This window comes from Barbus barbus, assembly GCF_936440315.1.
Source record: "Barbus barbus genome assembly, chromosome: 42".
Classification (NCBI taxonomy): Eukaryota; Metazoa; Chordata; class Actinopteri; order Cypriniformes; family Cyprinidae; genus Barbus; species Barbus barbus.
In genome coordinates, this window is record NC_136720.1 from 329,059 (window position 1) to 355,482 (window position 26,424).

General features: G+C 40.2%; 1 protein-coding gene across 2 annotated transcripts; it reads left to right on the forward strand.

Moving 5' to 3' along the window:
- Positions 1-5,507: 5,507 nt before the first annotated feature.
- Positions 5,508-14,516, forward strand: LOC306861631 (uncharacterized protein). Of its 2 annotated transcripts, none has more exons than XM_079404015.1 (3): positions 5,508-5,569; positions 7,232-7,413; positions 10,573-14,516. In XM_079404015.1, exons 2-3 carry the CDS (start codon positions 7,263-7,265, stop codon positions 11,844-11,846), a joined length of 1,425 nt encoding a protein of 474 aa, XP_079260141.1. In that variant the 5' UTR covers positions 5,508-5,569; positions 7,232-7,262; the 3' UTR covers positions 11,847-14,516. The 2 variants fall into 2 exon arrangements, with proteins under 2 accessions (XP_079260141.1, XP_079260140.1); XM_079404014.1 differs by having other exon boundaries at positions 5,539-5,769.
- Positions 14,517-26,424: the final 11,908 nt, after the last annotated feature.

Genomic DNA, 26,424 nt, shown 5'->3' on the forward strand with positions numbered 1-26,424 from the left:
TGACTAAAATAGCTTGTATAATTCTGCAATCAATTTGGTGGTTATTTTTCCTCAAACAGGGGGGAGGGGGGACTATAAATAGTTTCAGAAAAAATATTGCAGGAATCTCATTTTTCATGGTATCTTCTTCAAATTTGAAATATAAACTCATGAGACACGTGGCTTTAAATCCATTACTTTTCTGGATTGCTCCAGGACTTATTTCATGTATTTGTAAATGAAATAAAAAAACATTCAGTGTGGAAAAACATTTTTCAAGGCACGTCAGTGTCTATAACTTTTTATCTTTTGGAGCATTATCAACTCTGGATGATAGATAGTAAAGCCCAGAGTGTCTTCTTTCCAAAGATACCTAATTTGTTTGTCACAAACTGTTACCATTTTAATTTAGGTAGGTTATTTTCACCTGCGAGGCCCCAAATGGGGGTGAAGGTTAACAGGTTAACAAACATCCTGACGCTGCCTTCATCATCGCGGGGGACTTTAACAAAGCCAACCTCAGGCAGGTCATACAAACAAACAAAGGCTCGTTCAGGATCCTCCGGTGCAGAGAGTAGTGACGCGCTGGTCCTCCCACTCAGAGACTATGCTGCAGGCGGCTCTTGATGACGTCGACTGGGACATGTTCCGGGCGAGTTCTTCTGACGTCAGCGAGTTCACGGATGTAGCATTAAGCTTCGTAAACACGCTAACCGAGCAAGCTACAGAAACAATAACGATAAGGACATTCTCCAATCAGAAACCGTGGGTGGACAGAACAATCCGTGCCGCGGTTAACACACGCACTGCCGCTTACAATGAGGCTCTTCTGTCTGGGAATACGAGCGAGTACAAAGCATCGTGCTATGCTCTCCGACGCGCAGTAAGAGCCGCTAAACACAGATACAGAGAGAGAATTGAGTCTCATTTCCAGCTCAATGACTCTCGACGGATGTGGCAGGGACTGAGGACCATCTGTGACTTCGGAAACAAATCCTCCGCGGAGGTGAGAGCAGATCCGTTGCTGGCCGACGAGTTAAACATCTTCTACGGCCGCTTCGATGGCAACGGCGGCGGCGCGTTTCTGCTGACCAGCGTGCCAGGAAGCAACAGGCAGAGCAGCGACGATCCTGTAATCACCGTATCGGAGGATCAGGTTCGGAGGGTGCTAAAGAGAGTGAACGTCAGGAAAGCAGCCGGACCTGATGGGATAACCGGCCTTGTTCTGAGGTCCTGCGCCGATCAGCTCGCTGGTTTGTTCACTTCCATTTTTAATGAGTCCCTTGCTACCTCCGTGGTTCCCACTTCATTCAAAAAATCCATCATTATCCCTGTGCCAAAGAACAATAAACCCTCTTGCCTGAATGACTATCGCCCAGTTGCCCTCACTTCTATAGTCATGAAGGTTTTTGAGAGACTTGTAAAGAGCCACATCTGCTCCTCCATCCCTGATACTTTGGACCCTCTTCAGTTCGCCCAAACAGATCCACGGACGATGCCATTTCTCACGTCCTCCACTCTTCCCTCACACACTTGGACAGCAACAATGGGAATTATGTAAGGCTGCTATTCATTGACTATAGCTCAGCTTTCAACACTATAGTCCCCATCAAGCTGGCTTCTAAACTCACTGACCTCAGCCTAAACTCCTCACTCTGTGACTGGATTCAAGACTTCCTCACCGGCAGACCTCAAGTGGTGAAAGTTGGCCAGTTCACCTCAAACTCCATCACTCTGAACATAGGAGCCCCACAGGGCTGTGTCCTGAGTCCCCTGCTCTACTCTCTCTACACGCATGACTGCGTGTCCTCTCACAGCTCCACATCTATTATCAAATTCGCTGATGATACTGTGGTTCTGGGCCTCATCTCCAACAACGATGAGACCGCATACTTGGACGAGGTAGAGAGACTCACATCATGGTGCCAGGACAACTGTCTCTCTCTGAATGTGAGCAAAACTAAAGAGCTGATCATGGACTTTAGGAAGAGACAGCAGCAGCCCTACACTCCTCTTATGATCAGTGGGACCCCTGTGGAGAGGGTGAGTAGCTTCAAGTACCTCGGTGTAAACATCTCCGAGAACCTGACTTGGACCACACACATCCAAACACAGGTTAAGAAAGCCAGGCAAAGACTGTACCATCTGCGACAGCCGAGGAAATTCAGGGTCTCACCAGCAATCCTGAAAACATTCTATTCAGGGACCATAGAAAGTGTATTGACTCAGTGCATCTCAGTGTGGTATGGAAACAGCTCCAATCAGGACTGCAAAGCACTACAGAGAGTTGTGCGCTTAGCTGAGCGCATCTCAGGGTCTGCTCTCCCCTCTAGCAGGACATCTACCTCAAACGCTGCAAAAATAGAGCTGTTAAAATAACCAAGGACTCTAATCACCCTGGTAACCGTCTATTCACTTTGCTTCCATCTGGTAAGCGCTTCCGTAGCCTGATGGCAAAAACTGAGAGACTTAGGAGGAGCTTCTTCCCCCAGGCCATCAGGCTCCTAAACTCTAACTCTGTGTCATAACATCACTTGACTCCATGTAAATATCACCATATCAATAAGCTATTTATAATTTTTCTCTACTTCATATTGCTGCTATTTAAATACCCTGTACAACTTTTTTGCACATTCCTCTTATTACTATTTAAGTCAACAACATACTGACCTGCACATTTATATTTATATTTTTTTCTTATCTTTTATTTTATTTTATTCTTTTATTTTTTCTACTTTTCTTCTCTTAATATTTGTATACTTTATAATTGCACTGTCCTTGGAGCGGACCTGACTTACATTTCACTGCTGGTTATACTCCGTATAATTGTGTATGTGACAAATAAAACTCTTGAATCTTGACCTTTTATCTGCTCATTGTAATTGGGATAATGAGGGAATAACACACACCTGGCCATGGAACAGCTGAGAAGCCAATTGTCCCATTACTTTTGGTCCCTTAACAAGTGGGAGGCACATATGCAAACTGTTGTAATTCCTACACCGTTCACCTGATTTGGATGTAAATACCCTCAAATTAAAACTGACAGTCTGCAGTTAAAGCACATCTTGTTCGTTTCATTTGAAATCCATTGTGGTGGTGTATAGAGACAAAAATGTTAGAATTGTGTCGATGTCCCAATATTTATGGACCTGACTGTATTTCCTCTGTATTGTATTCTATAATATTTGCACTGTCCATGGAACGGACCGGACTCATTTCACTACTGGTTATATACTCTCTATATAATCGTGTATGTGACAAATAATAATCTTGAATCTTGTATTCCTCATTTGTAAGTCCAATCGGATGAAAGCGTCTGCTAAATGTATAAATGTAAATATAAATGCATTCACCTAGATAACAGTTGGGATGGTAGAGGAGAATGGAAAAAGACTCTCTTTGCAAACTACATCAGATAATTGTCAATTCAGTTTACAAATGCTATAACATGATTTAATTCATGGTACAACTATAATACAACAAATGATGGTGCAGTTTTCCTGACTAAGCCCCTGATTATTTGAAACTACATACAATAATGCTTAGCTTAGAAAGAAAACAGAGGTAAGACTTGTGTGTACATTTACATGTGTATATGTACTATCCGCACATTAGACTGCAGTGATTATGATATATTGATCATCTTGTCACTCAGCATTAGGAATCAGAGAAGTCAGTGTGCTGCTAGATTAGAGCAGAAGCCCATCATGGCCCTGGTATCCGCTGAGAGAAGCACTGTCCACTTCATTCAGATGAACCGCTCTACTAACAGGAATATTAGTGCTAAAGCTTCCATCCTGTGATGACCTATGACCTTTATCTGCTCCTGTGGCTCTGTGAACTGAGGGCATACGTGATCACACTGCATGAGCAATGACAGGAGCGTTAGCAACCAATCATCGGCCCTATACTTCACTAGCAGCACTAACATCTTGATGCTGGACCAGCAGATTTATCATTTCTTTTATCCAGATCTGTTTGTCTCTCACTCTGTACTGTTAACTTCATAAAGAGAGATGTACTGTATCTGGCCCCATTCTCCCACAATCAGCACTCTCCATTAGGTCATGCTAAAGCAGTATTGCTCTCTGTAATCTCATGGCATCACTACTAGCCAGTGTTGGGGGAACGCATTACAAGTAACGCCAGTTACTCTTTCCCCATGTATTGACTGACAGTGCGCTGTGAGAGCATGCTGTTACTGTAGATCTAAATCTGAATGTGCATTAATTCATCCCACTCGCAAAAAACAGATTTAGTATTTATCAAAATGAATTAAAACAGTCAAATGCAAACTCAGAATATGACGCAAACTGCAATAATTAAATATGTTAAACAACACAAATGTATCTAATCCCATTTTATTAACCGATGTCTTTGCTGCTGACCTTTGATGATCCAGTTCAGCCATACTAATAAGCAACAATTACTCTAGATAAACTAACAATTGTGCTTCATTGTTTTTTATTGCTGAAGAGTGTTAAACCTTCTTATCCTGCGTCTTACTTTACAGACGTGAATTTACTCTTCCTTCACAAGATACAGGGCTTTTACATTTGTATTAATGTCATTTCTTGTATTAAAAACAATCAAGCCCTGCTCATATTTAAAAAGTAACGCAAAACTAACGTAACGCATTACTTTCCATAAAAAGTGGCTAAGTAACGTAATTAGTTACTTTTTTCACACACACCTCTGAATCCCTACCAAAAAATTAAACAATTGAAATCGTATTTGTGAGTTCATCATGTAATCATGTTTAAGAATAAGGGATGTAGAGAAATGATGATGAAAAAAAAACTACTGGCCATTGTTTGACACAATCACCTGCTTTTATGAGCATTTACAACAACAGCTGTTTGTGAAACACAATAAATGATACATTCAAATAGAGACCCACTGAATGGTGATTACAGCCCTAAACCAGATCCTAACCGTAACCCATCAATAAACGGTGAAGCAGTTACCAGTGGAAACATATTCTCTGATCAGCATATCAATATGCTTACTGTATAAATATACAAATATCTGGCAGCTAACAATTAAATGAACAAAATACAACAATCTGGCCAAAAAAAGAAACCTGCATATTAGAAAAGAGCAGAGCTCCTGGAGCATGTACAGCACATATTCCCATGTGTCAAATAACTACAAATATAAATCATATAAAACACACCGAACACATCCACTCTTAATAAGAGTAGCTTATGAATAACGGCTGAATATCACATCATATTTGTGAAAGAAAATCAACAGCTATGGCTTTAATCAGTGAACTATATTCCTCTGTATTATAAACAAAAATTGCTCATATAAAAGAGATAATCAGATAAAAGACCATAACATTTCTTATAGAAGATGAATTTGTTACTTTTCACAATGCATCTGTTATTCCACAGAGGGCTATTGTGAGGAGTAAAATCATGTTTGTAAATGTACAATTTATTCTGTGGATTAATTCTTAATCACTTGAAGATGTTTTCTGTGTGTAAACTCATTATTTCGAGCGGGACTTTTATTTTGGCGTGGCGTCATGACGTCACAGGTCTGCGCCGCGCGCCTGCATCTGTGATTCTGCTGAAGAAAGGTGTGTTTTTAATCATGTACAGCCCGTTTGATTTATAGTGAACTTTTAAACGAGTTATTTTCGAGTGTGATGTATTTAATAAGGTTACGCGTCTCAAGCAGCTCCTCATAAACACACGGATCGACAAACTGAGCTTTCTGAAGAAAACAACACAATAGATCATCTACTGGTTTTAATGGGAGTAGTAATGTTGTCTACTGGTATGTGATTCTGTTGGTGGGATGTTAAATCCTATTGGAAAAATGCCCAAAACACACTACAAAAAGACATTTTGTAATGGTTTTACTGGAAAAAGCTAATGGTTTATAATAGTATTTTAATGGAAACCATTAGAATTTCTGTTGCTATTGGGCTTCTATTGTTTGTTTGTTTGTAGCAGGGTGAGCTTTCTGAAACCAATTGGGATTAATTAAAACAAATGCTTCTTCACTGTGCTGACTCCCTTACTAGTGCGCTGACTACTGAACTAGTGCGCTGACTACTGAACTAGTGCGCTGACTACTGAACTAGGGCGCTGAACTAGTGCGCTGACTCCCTTACTAGTGTGCTAACTACTGAACTAGGGCGCTGACTCCTGAACTAGTGCGCTGACTACTGAACTAGTGTGCTGAACTAGTGCGCTGACTACTGAACTAGTGCGCTGACTACTGAACTAGTGCGCTGACTACTGAACTAGTGCGCTGACTACTGAACTAGTGCGCTGACTCCCTTACTAGTGCGCTGACTACTGAACTAGTGCGCTGACTACTGAACTAGTGCGCTGACTCCCTTACTAGTGCGCTGACTCCCTTACTAGTGCGCTGACTACTGAACTAGTGCGCTGACTCCCTTACTAGTGCGCTGACTACTGAACTAGGGCGCTGACTCCCTTACTAGTGTGCTAACTACTGAACTAGTGTGCTGACTACTGAACTAGTGCGCTGACTACTGAACTAGTGCGCTGACTACTGAACTAGTGCGCTGACTACTGAGCTGACAACTGAACTAGTGCGCTGACTACTGAACTAGTGCTCTGACTCCCTTACTAGTGTGCTAACTACTGAACTAGTGTGCTGACTCCTGAACTAGTGCGCTGACTCCTGAACTAGTGCGCTGACTACTGAACTAGTGCGCTGACTCCCTTACTAGTGCGCTGACTACTGAACTAGTGCGCTGACTACTGAACTAGTGCGCTGACTACTGAGCTGACTACTGAACTAGTGTGCTGACTCCCTTACTAGTGCGCTGACTACTGAACTAGTGAGCTGACTCCTGAACTAGTGCGCTGACAACTGAACTAGTGCGCTGACTACTGAACTAGTGCTTTGACTACTGAACTAGTGCGCTGACTACTGAACTAGTGTGCTGACTCCCTTACTAGTGCGCTGACTACTGAACTAGTGCGCTGACTCCTGAACTAGTGCGCTGACTACTGAACTAGGGCACTGACTACTGAACTAGTGCGCTGACTCCCTTACTAGTGCGCTGACTACAGAACTAGTGCGCTGACTCCTGAACTAGGGAGCTGATTGAGACTCAAACAGAGATCTTTCTGTTAATTAGAGCTGAGATGTAAACTGAAAATGTAAACTGTAACTTGAATGCAATGTAAGTCTCTTTGGATAAAAGCGTCTGCTAAATGCAAATGCAATTAATGCAATTATTCTCATCTTAAACACACAGAAAACTCCTGCTGAAGCACACGGTTATAAACATGGCGTTTATTAAAGAGGAGAGAGAAGACCTGAATATTGAAGAAGATTTCAAACATGAAGATACTGAGGAACAAACAGAGATGATTATTAAAGAGGAGAGTGGCGACGTGAAGAATGAAGTCAAACATGAAGATACTGAGGAACAAACAGGTCAGTTTTATTCTCAAAGTCCTTGTTCATCATGAATCTCTTTATTGTATTTACTGCATGCAACTCCTGACAAAATGAATGTCGTCACCAATGAGGAAAAATAAAAGAAATTTCCAAACAGTTTTGTTTAACATTAAATGCAATATTTACTTCTGAATTAAAAACGATTAAAATTTAAAAAGTAAAAAGTCGACCTGTATGCAAATCCTGTGTACTCGAGTCGAGTCACAATGGCGGAATATAAACCAGCTTTTGTGGGAATAAGCAAAAAAAAGCACGGTAGAGTTAGTCTTAGATTGGCTTTCCCTTGGCACAGAGTCGACAATCTTACATAGATATCAGCACCATGATTAGTTTTAACAGTACTCAACTCTTGAGAAATGGGACTAAACAGGATGCAATATTGGGGAAAAAAACCCTTGTATTCAGAAAATTAATTTATTTATATATATATCCTATATGCAGTAAGCTACTGAGCTATGCTTAGATTTAACCTTCCAACAGTAACTTTTAAAAACAAATAAAACAATTAGTTGTTACCTAAATTCATTTACATTCACCAGGATCTTAAGATTCAGATTTAAACATCTTAACATCTTTTTACTTTGAACAAAGCACAATATAAAAAAATATTAAAACATAACAAATGTGTGGCAACACCAAAGAAAAACCATGTCCATAAGACGTTATACATTACAAAATGTCCAAAAAGGAGCTGGATGATGCAAAAGCTTACTATTTTTCCCACCCCATATACAACATTCCAGTATATTGTTTATTATATTGCATCTGTATCTTTATATTTTTATATATTCCTTACAAGATAACAAATCCACAGTAAATTAAACACCAACCAAATTTTGTTATATATCGATTGAAAATTGGTTTTGTAGATATTTCCCCAGATTTCCACACAATAACTCTAGTATGGTAATATAAATGTATTATACAAAATATGCATTGATTTGTCCAAAATATGTCTTGGTTTATTCAGTATTTTTATAGTCTTTGCTAAGTTTGCATTTAACTTATTTTATTTGCTGTTTTCTGCATATTTTGTGATCTTCAATTACACCAAGAAACTTATTTTCATATACTCTTTCTATACTTACATTATCAACTTTCAATTGTCGCATGTCACGTCACTTTCACTTCACTTTCACAAGCTGGTGACCCCATGAAAAATGCGAGGAGTGTGTATATGAAGAAGATCTAAGAGATATGAAGAAGCCAAGTTGTTGAGTGCTTTGTAGGTTAAAAGTAAAATTTTTAAATTTACATTGAATTTAAGTGGGAGCCAGTGCAAATTTTGTAAATGAGCAGAGATTCAGAGATAGAAGTTTTGGTTATAACTCAAGCAGTGGCATATTGTACTAACTGAAGTTTGTGAAGTGATTTGGAAGGAAGCCCATAAAACAAAGTATTACAATAGTCGATTCGTGATGTTACAAGAGCATGCAAAAGAGTAGCAGTACTCATCAGTGTCAGGACAGGACGCAGACAATTGATATTCCTAATATGAAAAAAATGCAGAACGGGTAACACTGTTAATATGAGCCTCAAACGACAAAGTTTTGTCAAGGATGACACCCAAACTTTTAACCTGATTAGACAAAAGAACAGGACAATTGTCTATTATTACAGAGGAAATGTTTGACTTATCTATTGTGGTTTTCGTATTGTGGTAATTCATCAAGTCACTTGACAAGGGAAGGAGGAGGAAACTTTGAAGAGGGTTTAGAAGACAGATAAATTTGGGTGTCATCAGCATAACAATGAAAATGAATACCATATTTCCTAAAAATGGTGCCAATTGGTAAAAGGTAGATGATAAATAGAAGAGGTCCCAAGACAGAGCCCTGTGGAACACCAGAGACAACATGAGTAGATTTTGACATTAATTTCTTCAATTGACATGGCAAAAACAGAGCTAAGGGCAAGAAAACTGTACTATAAAGAAAAGGAAAATCATAGTACTCTTACCCTGTTTATTTAAAAATATTTGTGTCATCTGCAAATAAAATACAATTTAGTTTATCTGTGTCAGTCCTCTGGCGTGTGTGTCATGTGTCTCGTTATCTATGATTATCCTGTGTATTTATAGTCCTGTCTGTTCTGTTTGATTTCGTCTGGTCTACTCGTTACCCCCGGTGTTTCCTGTCTGTAAGCCTTGTCTTGCCCTGCCTTGATGTGTTCAGTAAAGACTATTATTTGAGTTTACGTCCTCGTCTGCATGTTCCTGTGTCCCCCTCGTATGTGCACCGTAACAATCTGATGCTCTGCACATCATTGATATAGATCAGGGGTGCCCAACCCTGTTCCTGGCGATCGACTGTCCTGCAAAGTTTAGCTCCAACTCTAATCAAACACACCTGAAGCAACTAATTAAGGTCTTCAGGATCGCGTGAAGATTAAAGGCAGGTGTGCTTGATTAGAGTTGGAGCTAAACTTTGCAGGACAGTCGATCGCCAGGAACAGGGTTGGGCACCCCTGATATAGATTATAAATAGTATTGGACCTAAGACCGATCCTTGTGGTACACTTACAAGTTATGTTCATGTGAGTAGATTTATGTTCACCAATTTGTATACTGTATATCTGAATATATGGCTATATATAGATTGGCTTTATTTGAGCCAAATATTCTCCAACAGATTGCATTGTCTTCCACTGTGATTTAAGAATACTTTCCAAACGTCTTCTAGGATTTCAAAATTTCCCACTTATTTCTAATACACTGGGTATTTTCTAATTTACTGTTTTGTATACTTATGTAATTTTGCAATTATTTTAGTCATTTCACCCACTTTATAAACTGAAATAAACAGATTAAGAGTACAATGATTTTCCTTTTCTTTATAGTACAGTTTTCTTGCTCCAGGGACCCGTGGGATCCCAATCCAGTGCTCTACTGTAGGTAGAGGGTTTTATAAAGGGTTTGATAGCTGTCAGCTTGAAAGCATTTGGGACGGGTCCTAAAGAAAGGCAAGAATTAACAATATTGACGAGGTTCTAAGATCACGTTACACTTTTTCAGATGTTGCTGGGTACAAGATCTAACACGCGTGTTGTTGGATTTGATGTTTTGCTTTTTAAAGGTTTTCATGTCTTTGTACCACAAAACTGGTGTTAACTTGTTTTTGTTTCTGTTCACCTTAGACCTGATGCCACTGAAAGAGGAGAGCCAAGAACTGAATAAAATGGAACAGAATAATCAGTATGAGAAAAGTCATGGCTTTATGACTGGGGAAAAATCTTTTCATTTCTCGCCGACTCAAAAAACAGAAACTAGGAGCCTTGAAGTCCACAGTGAAGAGAGTCATTTTAGATGCCAACAGTGTGGAAAGAGTTTCAGTCGAAAACAAAGCCTTAAAATGCACTTAAAAATCCACAGTGGAGAGAAACCTTGCATATGCCCTCAGTGTGGAAAGGGATTTACACTGAATAAAACACTTAGTGCCCATATGAGGATTCACACAGGAGAGAAACCTTACTCCTGTGAACTGTGTGGGAAGGTTTTCTCTCGAAAAGAAAGTCTTACAGTTCACATGAGAATTCACACTGGAGAGAAGCCTTACCCCTGCCAGCAGTGTGAGAAGAGCTTCTCAGTAAAAGGGAATCTTAAAATTCACATGAGAATTCACACCGGAGAGAAGCCGTTTATATGCTCTCAGTGTGGAAAGAGTTTCTCACTAAACAGACATCTTGAAGTTCACATGCAAGATCACACCGGGGAGAGGTTGTTCATCTGCTCTCAGTGTGCGAAGAGTTTTAAGCAGAAAAAAGAACTTGATGCCCACATGAGAATTCACACTGGAGAGAAACCTTACTCCTGTGAACTGTGTGGGAAGAGCTACAAAATCAAAGCAGTCCTTAATATTCACATGAGAGTTCACACTGGAGAAAAGCCGTTTGTTTGTGATCACTGTGGAAAGAGTTTCAGATATAAAGAGAGCCTTAATCATCACATGAGGAGTCACTCAGGAGAGAAAGGTTTTATTTGTCATCTGTGTGGAATGAGTTTCCCAGACAGGAATCACCTTGAGAATCATGTAAAAATTCACTCCGGAGTGAAGCTTTTCATGTGCCATCACTGTGGAAAGAGTTTCAAACAAAGAATGAACTTAGTGAATCACATGAGAGTTCACACTGGAGAGAAACCTTTCTCCTGCCCTCAGTGTGGAAGGAGCTTCACAGGTAAAGGACACCTTGAGTATCACATGAGAGTTCACACTGGAGAGAAGCCTTACACCTGCCCTAATTGTGGAAAGAGCTTCACAAATAAAGGAAACCTTAATACTCACATGAGAGTTCACACTGGAGAGAGGCCTTACAAGTGTCCTCAGTGTGAAAATAGTTTCACATATCACACAGAACTGAAACGGCACTTGCAAACTCATTCTGGAGAGAAATTGCTGATTTCCTCTGTGTGACAGAGATTTCGGAAAACAATCCATTTCAACATTGTTGTCATTGTTGCATTCACTCTGGAGAAAGACAATTAAAGGGTTACTCCACCCCAAAAATGAAAAAATTGTTATTAATCACTTATCCCCATGTCGTTCCAAACCCATAAAAGCTTCGTTCGCCTTCTGAACACAATTTTAAGATATTTTGGATGAAAACCAGGAGGCTTGTGACTGTCCCACTAACTGCAAAGTAATGAACACTGTCAATGCACAGAAAAGTATGAAAGACATCGTCAGAATAGTCCATCTGCCATCATTGGTTCAATCTGAACTTTATGAAGCAACGAGAACACTTTTTGTCTGCAAAGAAAATAAAAATAACTTTATTCAACAATTTCTCTCATCTGCGTTACAGTAGCGCCATTTTGGAGGTATCCACTGCACACAAAGTTTTCGTTTTAAATCGGAGCGTAAAGTAGAAGACGTATCCGTGTGGATACAGCACAACGGTATCAGTTAAACTTATTTTGAATTATTCAGTGAAAAGGACTTACTCTATATGAATTTTAATCCACGTTACATTGAACCTTTTCATATAAACTGGAATAAATACAAAACTGAAATGAGACATTAGTAATTAATTAGTGAGTAAATGAAAAAATCATAACTAAAGGACACATGTAAGCACGTTTTCTGTACATTTCGAAATAAGGTGCATTAAAAGTCGATAAAACTTGATTAATATGAATATTTTAATTAAAAACGTGTCACCACGTACTATTCAATAAAATTCTAGTGCATTTGATCTATTAAATAACAGCAGAGTGAGTGAGTTTTTGGATGTGGTAAGATTACATTTATTTTAGTGAATAAAGTACTACATCTCAGCTATCGTTTTGTTAGGGTGGGTACACAAAATGTTATTTTATCCTTGCTTCTAGAAAATCCTCAATCTATATGCTTTACAGCTTCATGTTGCCGTAAACATTTAATTTTAACGTGGCTTTAAGCGTTATACATTGTTAAAGTTTCACTTTCACCGTGACTAAGCTGGTAAATGTGGTGTTTACGTGGAATAATCATATGAGTTTACCTTATGATGCAAACCCAGAGTGTCCGCATCAGTAGGAAAGTGTCAAAGCAATAAAACAAGCATCTTCCATCTGAACGCTTGTTGCATTTCAGGGCAAAGCAAAAAAACATTGTCGAACAAGAATATAAAATGCGGAAACTATTAATTGGTTATTCTGCAATTAATTGTACTATTAATTATACTACGATTGGAAAATACTGTAAACTGATAAACTGTTTGTCATGATAACGTTTAATGTCTCCGACAGCACCTGTAGTCCCATTTACCGCCTTTTTAAAGAAACGTAACAGTTTAAAGAAATGGAGTAAAACGTGAAAGTATCTTGAGCCTGTGTGACCCGCGGACCTTATTTTAGGGGATTTAATCAAAAAAACCATTGACGGTGGGACCTTGGAAGTGCTAAAATGCTAAAGTGACATCACAGTTCCACCACTCTATTCAAGTGTGCTGTTTGGATACTCTTTTAAACTAAAAATGAGAAAATACACTTTATACGGACTGAAAAGTCCAAGTATATTTGGCTTATAATTGTACTCGATCTTTTGATAAAGATATACTGAAAATGATCATTTTAAGTATGCTTTGCTTGTAGTTGTGTTTATGAAGGAGCATTTTGTAGATTTAAATACTTTAAAAACATTTTCCAATTCTGAGTTTTGAAGAATTTTCTGAATTTGTTTTTTTTTTAGTGCATTTGTAATGTTCAAATGAATTTACTTCAAATTTACTCAACTCTTTCCCTGCCATTGACTAAAAATGAGCAGCAATCCATGTTCCGAAAGAGTACCGAATCTCCAGATCCAAAAACACAGCTGCAGAAGCGGAAGCAAGCAAATGAAGCATTGTTTACACGCATATAAAATAATGTGATCATTGGACACTAAACAGCATTTCATTCAAAGCTGCCTAACATTACCAACTGAAACAATAAACCCATGAAGAGGGAAAGGCTGTGAAGCTTTGGGGGTGTTGATGGACTCGATCTACTCCATCTGTATCCTGATTATCATTCAGTGTAAAACATTATTATAATTTTTTTTTTAATGAAACTTGCACATTCAAGTGTTGGAAAAACTGAAGCTATAGTAAAGTTTTTGTTTAAATGCACAGGCTTTATTCTTTCTCTATATGTAACAGGTACAGAAAGTATTATGTTCATGTGTATTTAGAATTACACAAAAAATGTTCAAATGTGTACCTGATATGCCAGTCTGTGTGTGTTTACCTGCCCCTTTACATTTCTGAATGCAATGTTGAATCTAATTTCCTGTCTTTGCACCTCCTCTTCCCTTTCTGCATGGTCTCTGCATGGGAGAGGTGGGTTTCTAATGAGCTCTGATTGACCTAATTACATCTTTTTCTTTTGAATTACTTTTGTACTTAAATTTCTCATTTAAATCATATCTGTGACATTATTTTACCTGTATATTTGATTATCTTCATATTTCCATCAAGTTTGATCACTTTTCTGTCCGATGTGAACTTGAACTACATGCTGATTACATTGCACTTTACATTCATGTTACAGAAACAAAAAAGGGTGAATTCACACCGTATGTACATACTTTTATGTCTTATCAGAGAGTAAGAGTCGAACCGTCAGCTGATGTCCGTGTGGTTATTCCATCAAATAAAAAAAAAACAACGCAGACTACACCGGTTACATATGTGCTCACCAGATCCCTCAGCTCCTCCTCTCCATTCACAATCACCAGATTTTTAATCATTTTAAAAGAGATAAGTAACCATCTTTACACCTACAGCTCACCATATACGATAATGCCATGGGATTAAAGAACCTCATTTAAAGGTGCCATAGAATGCATTGATACAGTATTTTAAATTGTTCTCTGATATCTACACAGAAGGTATGTGGCTTAGGTAAGGGCAAAAAATCTCCAGAAACGATTTTACATGTCCATTTACAACCCTAGGATTTCTCCCTAGAATGAAACGGTCTGTTATTGGCTTATTTGGCAGGGTCATGAATAATAATGAGCTCTGCTCTGATTGGCTGTTTCACAGTACGGCTCATCAGCAAGAAGGAAGCACAGGGAGGAAAATATATATTTAAGTACTTTCTCTCGCAGTTATATCGTCGGGTAATTATACTGTATATAAAACGCGGGCATCAGGGAGCCGTTATTAATATGCGAGGCATTGAAACTGCTTTTGAACGATCCATCGATCGCGTTATAGTTCACTTTCAAGAGACGCGATCACACAAACTATGTTTACATTATGGAGCAACAGTACTTACCACACATTTCACAAGATCAGATGCTTGTCAGTGGTGCTCAGGATCTGTAAGTCATTCGCCATCATCCTCATCTCTCCTTACTGAGAGTGAAATCTTATGTACTGTAACAGGCTACCGCTAGCAAGGAGCTAACCATGTCCCTTTAGTGGCTCGCGTTATTTGCTTTCTGTGCCTTTCTGAATACAGACACCAACCCATCCCTGCACTTCACACCCCCTGCACGGCCTGGAACATAACATTTATTGTGTTATTTTCGCTGTTGTCCGCGCTTGTTTATTTACAATACCTGCAGAGCTTCTGATGGTTCGGCCGGCTTAGAACAAGGACGGGTTTATGCAAATGTTGGGGGCGTAGTGATCCCGACTGTTGCGTCACAGTCGGTGTTATGTTCTGATTCGCCTGTTTTTCAGTGGTCTTTTTTAATCACGGGATTTACATATGAAGGAGGAAACTATGGTGTTTGAGGCTCACTGTATGTCATTTCCATGTACAGAACTGTTATTATTTAAATATGCCAGGGTAAAGACAGTTTTTCATTCTATGGCACCTTTAACATTTCATTTGTGTGGCTCAATGCATTTCATCCTGCCATCAACAAGTATCAGCCCTACAATCTCTGCCATTATCTGAACCAATTTGTCTATACCGTGGAGCTGTCCCATGGGAGTCCAGCAGTGAGTGTTATCCAGTGAGTACCAATTATCACTGCAACATACTACAGTGAACAGTGTTTACTTTTCCTTTACAGTCGAAGCCCTTGAGGATTCTGGCTCCACAGGGAACTTCCTGAAAATCTCCTGCCAAAAAACCTTGAACATCCATTCAGTTCTGGGTAAACCTCTGGGTCAATGCATCGTCACTAACAAAATACCCACCCTCACGCTTTGCACTGGATATACCCATGTAGAGGACATCTCAGCTGCTGGTTCTGGAGGACACAACCCTAGACACAATCCTGGGACACCCATGGCTTCCAATTTTCTCTCCCAAATATCTTAGACCACTAGTGAGGTTTTGGCCTAGAGCAAGAACTTCTTCCACAGTTGTCTTCAGCTTCTCAAGGGGTCTCTAAAGTATGTGGATGCACTTCTTTCCACTGAATGCCAGCATGGTCAAGGGCCCTGTAAATGCTGAAGCTCGTTTTCTGACTGGGACAAAAAAGAGGGAACATATTTCACCTATACAGGCTTCTCTTCGTTGGCTCCCTGTGAAACAACAAATTGATTTCAAGGTTCTAACTTGTGTGTTTAAAGGTCTACATGGACTTACCCCTATTTGTATATCAGAACTCTTAAGTTTTTATTCTCCTCAGAGATAACTTAGATCTTCAGCCCAGCTGTTATTAAATGTCCCAAAATCTTGTTTAAAAACAAAAGGCGACATGTCTTTTTTTGTTCTATGCTCCAAAACTTTGGAACACATTACCCTTAACTATTAGAGCTTCTCCTACATTAAGCCTTTTTAAAGCACCAATTAAAACCTACCTTTTTTCTCAGGCTTACTCATAACTTGGTTTTATTTTTATGCATCTCTTTTAAATGCCAGGGGTTGTAGATTTTTTGGGGGATATAGAAGGTTATAAACTTTTGTTTTTATCATCCTTTTAAGTTTTTGGATTGAATACCTTTTGGTTTTGTTTTATTTGTGTGTATTTTTCTTTGCTTATGAAGCACTTTGGTCAACATTTGTGATGTTTTAAGGTGTTATATAAATACATTTTGACCTTAACCTTTGACCGATTGGCCGCTTCCTGAGAACATACTGCCACAGCTATCAGCACCTTAGGAAGGCCTTCAGACATCCTGCCAACCCCTCACTCCATTCCAGTGTGTGCTCAGCTGTCAGCCGCTGTTTCACTGGTCAGGTGAGCCATCGGAGGTCCTATCTGTAGACAACTGGTCTGGGACTCAGCTCACAACCGTCTACAACAGGCGGTCCAATGTCCAGTTTTGTTTTCTTTTGATAGCACATAAAATTCACGCATTAAGGATGTGCTATCAACTGACTGAACTAGTGCGCTGACTACTGAACTAGTGCGCTGACTCCCGAACTAGTGCGCTGACTCCTGACTGAACTAGTGCGCTGACTCCCGAACTAATGCGCTGACTACTGAACTAGTGCACTGACTACTGAACTAGTGCGCTGAACTAGTGCGCTGACTCCCGAACTAGTGCGCTGACTCCTGACTGAACTAATGCGCTGACTACTGACTGAACTAGTGCGCTGACTCCCGAACTAATGCGCTGACTACTGAACTAGTGCACTGACTACTGAACTAGTGCGCTGAACTAGTGCGCTGACTCCCGAACTAGTGCGCTGACTCCTGACTGAACTAATGCGCTGACTACTGACTGAACTAGTGCGCTGACTCCCGAACTAATGCGCTGACTACTGAACTAGTGCGCTGAACTAGTGCGCTGACTCCCGAACTAGTGCGCTGACTCCTGACTGAACTAATGCGCTGACTACTGACTGAACTAGTGCGCTGACTCCCGAACTAATGCGCTGACTACTGAACTAGTGCACTGAACTAGTGCGCTGACTACTGAACTAGTGCGCTGACTCCCGAACTAATGCGCTGACTACTGAACTAGTGCGCTGAACTAGTGCGCTGACTCCCGAACTAGTGCGCTGACTCCTGACTGAACTAATGCGCTGACTACTGACTGAACTAGTGCGCTGACTCCCGAACTAATGCGCTGACTACTGAACTAGTGCGCTGAACTAGTGCGCTGACTACTGAACTAGTGCGCTGACTACTGAACTAGTGCACTGACTACTGAACTAGTGCGCTGAACTAGTGCGCTGACTACTGAACTAGTGCGCTGACTCCCGAACTAGTGCGCTGACTCCTGACTGAACTAGTGCACTGACTACTGAACTAATGCGCTGACTACTGAACTAATGCGCTGACTACTCAAGTCAAGTCACCTTTACTTATATAGCCCTTTTTACAATGCAAATTGTGTCAAAGCACTGCACAATATAAAAAAAAAAAAAAGGAAAATAAAGTGTCAATAAGTTTAAATAGTGTCTTTGCAATAAGGTCGGCGATATCGCTGGAAATGAAGCGTCCCCAACTAAGCAAGCCAGAGGCGACAGCGGCAAGGAACCAAAACTCCATCGGTGATAGAATGGAGAAAAAACCTTGGGAGAAACCAGGCTCAGTCGGGGGGCCAATTCTCCTCTGGCCAAACAAACCAGCAGTTCAGTTCCAAACTGCAGCAAGTCAGATTGAATGGGCTCAGCTGGTTCCAGTGGTCTTTTCCGATGGCTGTCTAAGTGGCGGGGTCCTCAATGGGGATCTGTCTCTGGCGTTCATCCAGGTGTTTGGCCTCTGCCTACGATCAGGGACACATACGTCATCTCCCGGTGCTGATCCTCCATCTCAGGTGTTCGGTCATCTCAGATCATGTAATGGTTAGATCCAGACTGAAGTTCTGTAATTCCTAGAAACGTAGAGACAAGCAGAGACATGATTAGCGTAGCTGCTGTTCCATCTAAGCAAAAATAAATTGTTCAACCCAAGCTAAAGAATAATAATAATGTACGTCTGATCAGATATAACTGCAGTACAAGATTATAAGATGCATTATGTGTATGCTTGGTGTTGTATTTCTATACCGATTTAAAGACTGCACATCTGATATCGCATCATTATCTCAGTTCCCAAAGGTATCATAATAGACGTCTCCATATTTACCTGGTATCCTGAGAGATGTTCAACGATGATCAACAACCTTTACAACCCGGTTTCCGAACCGGCTCAGTCAGGTCCGGGCCTGTTGTAGCTCGATGATAGGATTTCAAGTTCTGATAACTGGTTATGATGTAATAAAAATACTCAGAGTCTGTATATAAAAATTGAACGAATCACCAACACCTTGGTTTCGTTTTATTAAAAACAGTAACTCATAAGCAAAATACAAAATAACAACGAGAAGTCTTCACCACGGAATGACGGCGACGTATGAAGAATGCATCAACCTTTTATAGCTCCTCATTCATCACCTTCAGTCTCATAACAATAACCTTCTGTCATTTTCCCTTCAGCCCCCCTTCTTCTCTCCACTCGTGCTCAGAACAGATGTACAACTTCTAGTACAGAGCACTCCGCAGACGGGGGCAAAAGTTCAAAAGAAAGGGTTAATCCCTTTAACTGCGAAGCGTGCCTATTGCTATTTTAATACATAGAATAAGATCATAACACCTTACATACCTTACACATATATGACTAAACCACTGTTTCACACCTCCTACGGTGTAACTAACACTTATGCTTTGGTTATGGATAGAAGGTCCATCCTGCATGCACATGCAAGATGCATCTCCTGATCTGCAACCTTGTTTTTGCAAAGCAAACATTTCTTAGCACGAAACATTAAAAACCTCAAACAAGTGATACCTGTGCTCTCACACTATATAGCACATACTTTTAACATAACACCTGACCTTTATAGTCCTATAGCTGGAGTCTGAAGCTCCATCACCTCTAACTCATTTGTTACCACTTGCAATTCATCTGAGAAATCACATAGTTTAATCATTCCCCTCATTAATTTCATTATTCTTTTATTCAACACTTCTTGTTTCCTCATCAACTTGAGAATTTCCTTCATCTTGAAGAGAATCTTCTGGCCTTGTATCTCCCTTCTTGGCCCCCTTGCGACGCTCCTTCCGTTCCTGTTTCTTGGCCTCCTTATCCTGGCGTCGCCGAGCTCCCTGTACTAAAAGATCATTCAAATCAATTTTTATGTTGTCCAGGTGCTTCTTGTTGGTTCCAGCAGAGGGTTGATCAGGAAATGTCATATTTAATAAGCCACATTGTACTACACCCTCTCTTGGCATTTCATGATCACATTCTCTGGTAAAATGTTCATCTATAGGTATCCTGGTTTCCCTACATTTCATAACAGCTATACCAATTCTTTTACTCATAAACTTTTTCTCAACATAAACAATAAAAACATCATCATTTTGTTTATAAAATGACACCTCTTGAAATTTTTTAACTTCTTTATGAGCAAATGGATATGATTTTCTGGGGTTTCGATGTAATAAACATTCATCTATGTCTCTTTCTTTCCTCACAAAACTCCTCAATGCAGCCCAGGAGAAGCAGACCCTCTCTATGGTTCGCGGGCGGTTTAGAACCGTATACTGGAACCATCCGAGAGTCCTTCTAGCCCACTGGCCGTCTTCCCCTCGGATCAGCACTATAGGGCTCTGTAAAAGAAATTTGAGCCATCGATGAATGATAAACCATACGTCCCCGTACTTATCAACATTGTTTCTTTTTCATCCGTCTTGTCACTCTGTTTCTTTTTCAACTTGCCCTAAATATTCAAATAGTTGAAATACTATGCATGTACGCCCTGACTCCTCTCTAAGTCGTCCAAATTGTCTCCCCATTACACATAATTTGGCCCATATTGGTATATGTAAGATACCTTTATCATCCTTTGATAATTCTACTACCACAAATTTGTGCAAGTACAACTGCCACCTCCAGTTCACTTCACCATTAATAGTTAATCAATTCAAAACATATTCTTCGAACTGAGCTCCTACATCCACCACATCTCTGCGTCACGCTAGACTTTCCCCTTTTCCTTTCAGTTCGTCTGGTCGCCTCCCAAATCATCTGATTTAGGGCTACGTTCCCCACCAGCTCCTGAAAGTTAGGTAAGAAAGGGATGTGCTGAACTTGTATTTGCCACTCGTTTGCAGCATCCTATACATTGCTGAAGTTTCTTATGCATCTTATCCCATCTATTTAGCATAATCAATATTCCTAACAACAGAATTTCAACATTTTGTAAATAACCTCCTATCAGGAAAGCACTCAAGGTTATGGATCCAATAATTATCCATAAACTTGCTTCTTTCCCATATCTAACAATTAATATCCCCATTAGGAATATAGCATCAATTACAATTATGGTCATCTCACACCACATTACAAAATCATCTCTTTCCAACATCTTGATACTAATATCAATACATAATTTGTATATGCCTGTTACAATCATCGTTATCATTCCTTGAACACCAATCATTTTGCTCCATCCATCAGAAGCTACGATCACATTACAAACCAAAATTATTTTACTAATTCTCTTCATCAATAAAATTCTAATTATTTGTAATAAACCCAAAATTAGGTGCCAACAGAGATTTAAGGTCACGCCTTGTATTAGCATCCACATTATATAAATCACACATTCACCAACCTGAATTAAGGTATCTGGAACCGCTTGAAGAACTGCTCCGTTCTCCTCCATAGTTCCATTGCCAGTTTGATTGTCAATTTGATTGGATGCCATTTCTTGATTTTTTATGAATTTGAATGATAGATCTCTGGTGGTCTAACCCTAAACAATTGTTCTTTGTTTTTTATTTTTCCAAAATCAAAATAATTTTTGGTTATGTCCAAAGATGTTGCTCTTTGAAGATCAAAACTACGGTTTCGTCCGTTTGCGAGTGGTTCGCGCATCTGCTACTCCTACTCTATATCTTCTTTATGTCTAACTCCTCCTATTTCCTTCCTGCTAGCTTGTCTCTACAGGTGTTTTTCCATCTTAACCGTCTCTTTTATAATAACGGATGCTCTGAAACGCTTTTCTGCCGTTTTCTAAAACGTTTTTGTTTCTTATCTTGAATGTCAATCAGTTTTTCCAACACTGCTAACTCATCAGTTTTATCGACTGCTTTTGCGCACACTCGCGTGCCTAAAGCCATACATGAACATTTCACGACAATGAATAATAAGATTAGTCCTACTACAGTTAGCCCTCCATATAACACATACCAACCTGTATTAACCAAAAATCCTATTAATCCTGTCCACATATCCTTAGATACGAAATTAAAAACTGCACTTGCAGCTTTCTTTACTCCTTGAATTCCTTCCCTCACAAATTCCCCAGGTGATTCATACCATCTAGGCCCACCTTTGACCTTTTCTCCCCTAATTTCTATGCTTGTATTACAAAGACTTCTTTTCATCCAGCCTAAACCTAGATAATAATTATCATCTTTTCCTTTACACCATTTCTCCTTCCAATCTTTCCTCTCAATCGTGTGAGATAAATCATCAATCGCAATAGCATCTAGTCTCGTTAATGGTAAATTTTTTCCTCCTTTTGGTACCCTGTACCGAATCATGCTGTTTACGGCAATCTGGGCTGGCCCATGCATTATTTTCCAACTTAGATTTTTATCTATTATCCTAACCACTCCTCCAGCACCATAATTTGCCTCATACTTATTAGTGGTCTTAGTCCGTTTAAAGGTCCACGGCAATGGCATGATCCCGTGTTCCATATAACACAAAACGGCTGCCATTTGATTAACTGTTATAGCGTCGTGCCCTCTAGCACACGCTCTCAACACTTCACCGCATTCTTGCCCTGCAATTCCATACACGGCCCTCTCTAAGAAAACTATGTTCTGCCTAAGAACCCCTGTTTCATATTTCCTCCTATACACATTCACCTTTCTCATTTTCAATTTTCTTTTAATGCTCAATACTTCTGATGTACGATTTCCTGTAAAAGGATCAGTTCCGTTAAGGAAATCACCACAATCCAACAATTCTTTATTTTTGTCGCAAAAATTAGCAAAAGAGGCATCAATATGATCTATTCTCGTATAAAAATATTTCTTACCATGCCTCCTTGCGCTAAGCTCTTCTCGTACACATTTATCCATAGACCTTACACTTCTTTCATAATACACTATGATATCTCTTTCTGTTCTGAGTGCCTTATTTAATTCCATCTTAATCAGATACACATCTGTTTCCCACTTTACATCGTCTATTTCCCAATAGCCTATTTTAAAATTAAATTTGACCCTAGGCAATGCCATTTTTCTCTTCCATATCCACGGATGTGAGTTATTTAATTTTAAGTCGATCCATGTTTCTGATCTAGCCTCCATTTCTGCATATCCCGTTCTTCTAGAACCGACTACTCTGTCTTTCGCTGTTGCTAGTAAAATAAACTCACCTTCCGGATTTAATATTTTACTAGTCTTAATCCAGTCCTCTATATTCTTTTTTATCTTTTCCGCTGATGCTGTTTTCATTTCCTCTTTACTTCTTTTACTCCTTTTTACTACCCCTCTATCCTTGCACTGACCGACTTTCCACGGGTTAAAATTCTCTTTAGATCGGAATATCCAACAACCGCCGATCTCCTCCTTCATACTAGTCCTATAGGTTGACCCTATAAAATATTTAGCCGTTTCATTTCCATCTGGTTCCTCAATGAAACTATTTTCTTTGTAAATTTCTACCTCTTTTTTATGCCAACGTCTTATCTTCACAGTGCTTCTTATTTTCGTTCTCAACTTCCTGGTCATATAATATCCTATCTTGTCCGTATTGACTTCGTCTAGCCATTTCCAAAAATCTGTTATATTCTTTTCTATTTCCTTTCTTTTCTGTTTTCGAGTTCCCCATGCAGTTATTTCGTAACCGGTAATATTTTGTCTCACTACGTTTACTTCTGCTAGAATAATTTTTCCTGTCATAATTTCCCATTCTAACATGTAACTAACTCGGATTAATATCAACAAAAATACCCCTAATATCACTAAAATCCAAAGAAAGATACTTATCCACTTGCAGATCCTCCGATGCGTCCGTAGCGCTTCGATAGTCCTTTTCGCCTCCGTCAGCTCTTCTGTGAGGCTCTCCACCGACACGGACCTCTGCATTCTCTTGTTTCCTGAAACGACAGGTTAGCTCTGAGGCTCGATTGCGAGCCTCCGAGTCTTCCTAAACAAGCCTCTGCGAACCACTTTCACATTAGGCTGCTCTCCGTGTAACTCGGCTTCAATTCCACCGACCCAATCAAAATCGGGATGCGCACATGCCAATATATTAATCTTAAAATGCATTACCACTTTAAACACATCCTCAGGCTGTTCCACTGTTTGCATGTTGTCGTAGTAAGCACCATTAATATATGTCTCTGTCTCTGGGCACCAAATCTTGTGTTTACCTAACTCTCGCGGCATTGACACAGTCAGAGGAACGAACTTCACTTTCCTTGTGCTCGTTCGCTTCTGCTTCGTAACGTTAGATCGAGGCTGACCTCCACGATAATCTTTATCATAATGAGAAGTTTCTAGCCATCCACCTCCCTGTGCTAGCTCGACGGCGAGATTTGCCCAAGATCTCACCTGCCAGCTTCCATCCAGTTTGACATAGATCCACGCGATTTTACCGCGGGACCCCTGCTTCATGTCTATTTCTGGAAAACATCTCATAAGCGGCTCTTGCCATAGAGTAAAGTTCCACTTCGCTGATTCACAGTCAGTTAAAGTCAAGTCTTTATCTCTGTCTTTTCGCTTTATCTCGCGAACATACTCTTCCCTCTCCTTGAGGGTTCTATCCTTGATTTCTGGCTTGTCCCTGGGCAACATTGGAAAACGTGCATCCAAAAATGCATTTCTCTCGTGATCCCTCATGCCCAAATACGGGTGCTTGATAGTATGGTGTCTTTGAAATATCCCAGCGGCTTGAGAACTCTTAAGCTCTCCCACATCGCCCTGGAAGACACCAACACGCGGTGTCTACATTTGCATGGCATACATTCAGAAAAAGATGCTCCATCCCAGGTGCATATACATATTTCTCCGTAGTCAGCGGAGACTCTGAATGAGTCAATTCTCAACTTCGAATTACCCACTCTGCAACGTGAACATTTCAGAACTCCAGACAACTCAACCTCTGTCTGGGCATAAGTCATCCACTCTGCTCCCATGTCTCGCCTTTCACACGACGGTATACTAGGCAGAGCACATGGCTGATCGCAGATAATACAGCACCACGGTCTCACCGCGTTTAGCGCTGCTTTGCTCTTTTCTCCTCGAAATCCGAGGAATCGTTCCATTTCTGGTTCTAACCATAATTTAGCTCTGGACCCGTGTCTGTTATGCTCCACTCTGATCAAACCCCTTCTATTGATTACTGCTTCTAGCTCTTCCATTCTTTATTTTTTTATTAAATCCTTATTACTTTGAATCCCGTTATTCTCTAATTCTACCGTGTTCGTTCCAGTTATTGCCTTAACTTTATCTACGGTACCTAATCCCTCAGAAAAGCGACCTTCCTTACGCCTTCGCGTAATTATAACTTCTTCGCCTACCTGAAATCTTTTGTTCTCCTTCGCTCCTTCGACACTGAGCACCTGTTCTCCCTCTTGCCTGCACTCGTGTCTCACTGCACTCCTGTTGAGATCGAAAAGACACTTGTCGATATTCGCATCCCAATCGCCTAAATCTTTGTTCTTCGCGAACCATTCCTTAACGGTTCGCACCGCTCGTTCCGCTATTCCGTTTGTCTCGGGTCTGTAAGCGATACTTTTGGTCAAAACGATTTTATTCTCTCGACAGAGCTCCTCTACTAGCTTGCCACTTATGTTGTGGGCTCCGTCCGCGCGCAGACTCTGCATTCGCCCCTCCCACCTGATCCATTCTTTCAGACAGTCTATGACGTTTGTCTCCAGCGCGGTTCGCATAGCCCAGACCATTGTAAACTTCGTGTGGTTATCTATAGCTAGTAGAAAATAGCAGTTCCCTAACTTCGTTTTGGGCCGAAGCGGCCCCGCAAAATCTATACTTACTTGTTGTCCGCGAAAATCCTTTGGTAGTTCGCTCTCATAACTCCCTTTTGCGGTCATAAACTTCCTGCACACACTGCAGTCTTTCTTAATGTCTAGGTAATGTTTACGCCAGTTTGGTATTTTTAAGCTCCTCAGCCTCAGTTCCATCTGAATCATATTCACACTCGGGTGATTTAATTCATCGTGCATCTTTTGGAACAACTCATTCACTTCAGGCACTTTTACACGCGCTATCAGTTTATCGATCTCTCTGTTGCCCTGCGCGGCCTCGCTATCCTGCTTTGTATGCGATACTTGATGATAGCAATGCGCTGTTACCTGTTCCAGAAGTTTACTAATATTTTCCCACTGCTGTTTATGAGCCATTGGCTTCCCTCGAGCTGTGTGAAAACCATTAACCTTCCATGTTTCCAATTCCTTATTAAGACCGTCTGTCACATATTCTGAATCACTCGTGATTACTATCTCTTTGTGTCCTAACTCAACTGCTTTTTGCAGTGCCTTTTCTACAGCGGTTATTTCTGCTAGCTGGGCTGTACCAGTGATTTCTCCACTTTGGGATGTGACTAATTTTCCATTATGCTTGACTAAATAACCCCATCTTACTTTTCC

Bases quoted from the DNA above. Each gene is read 5' to 3' on its own strand.
- LOC306861631 (XM_079404015.1), top strand. From the start codon at position 7,263: ATGGCGTTTATTAAAGAGGAGAGAGAAGACCTGAATATTGAAGAAGAT. The intron at 7,414-10,572 runs GTCAGTTTTATT...TGTTCACCTTAG, and splicing joins AGATACTGAGGAACAAACAG to ACCTGATGCCACTGAAAGAG.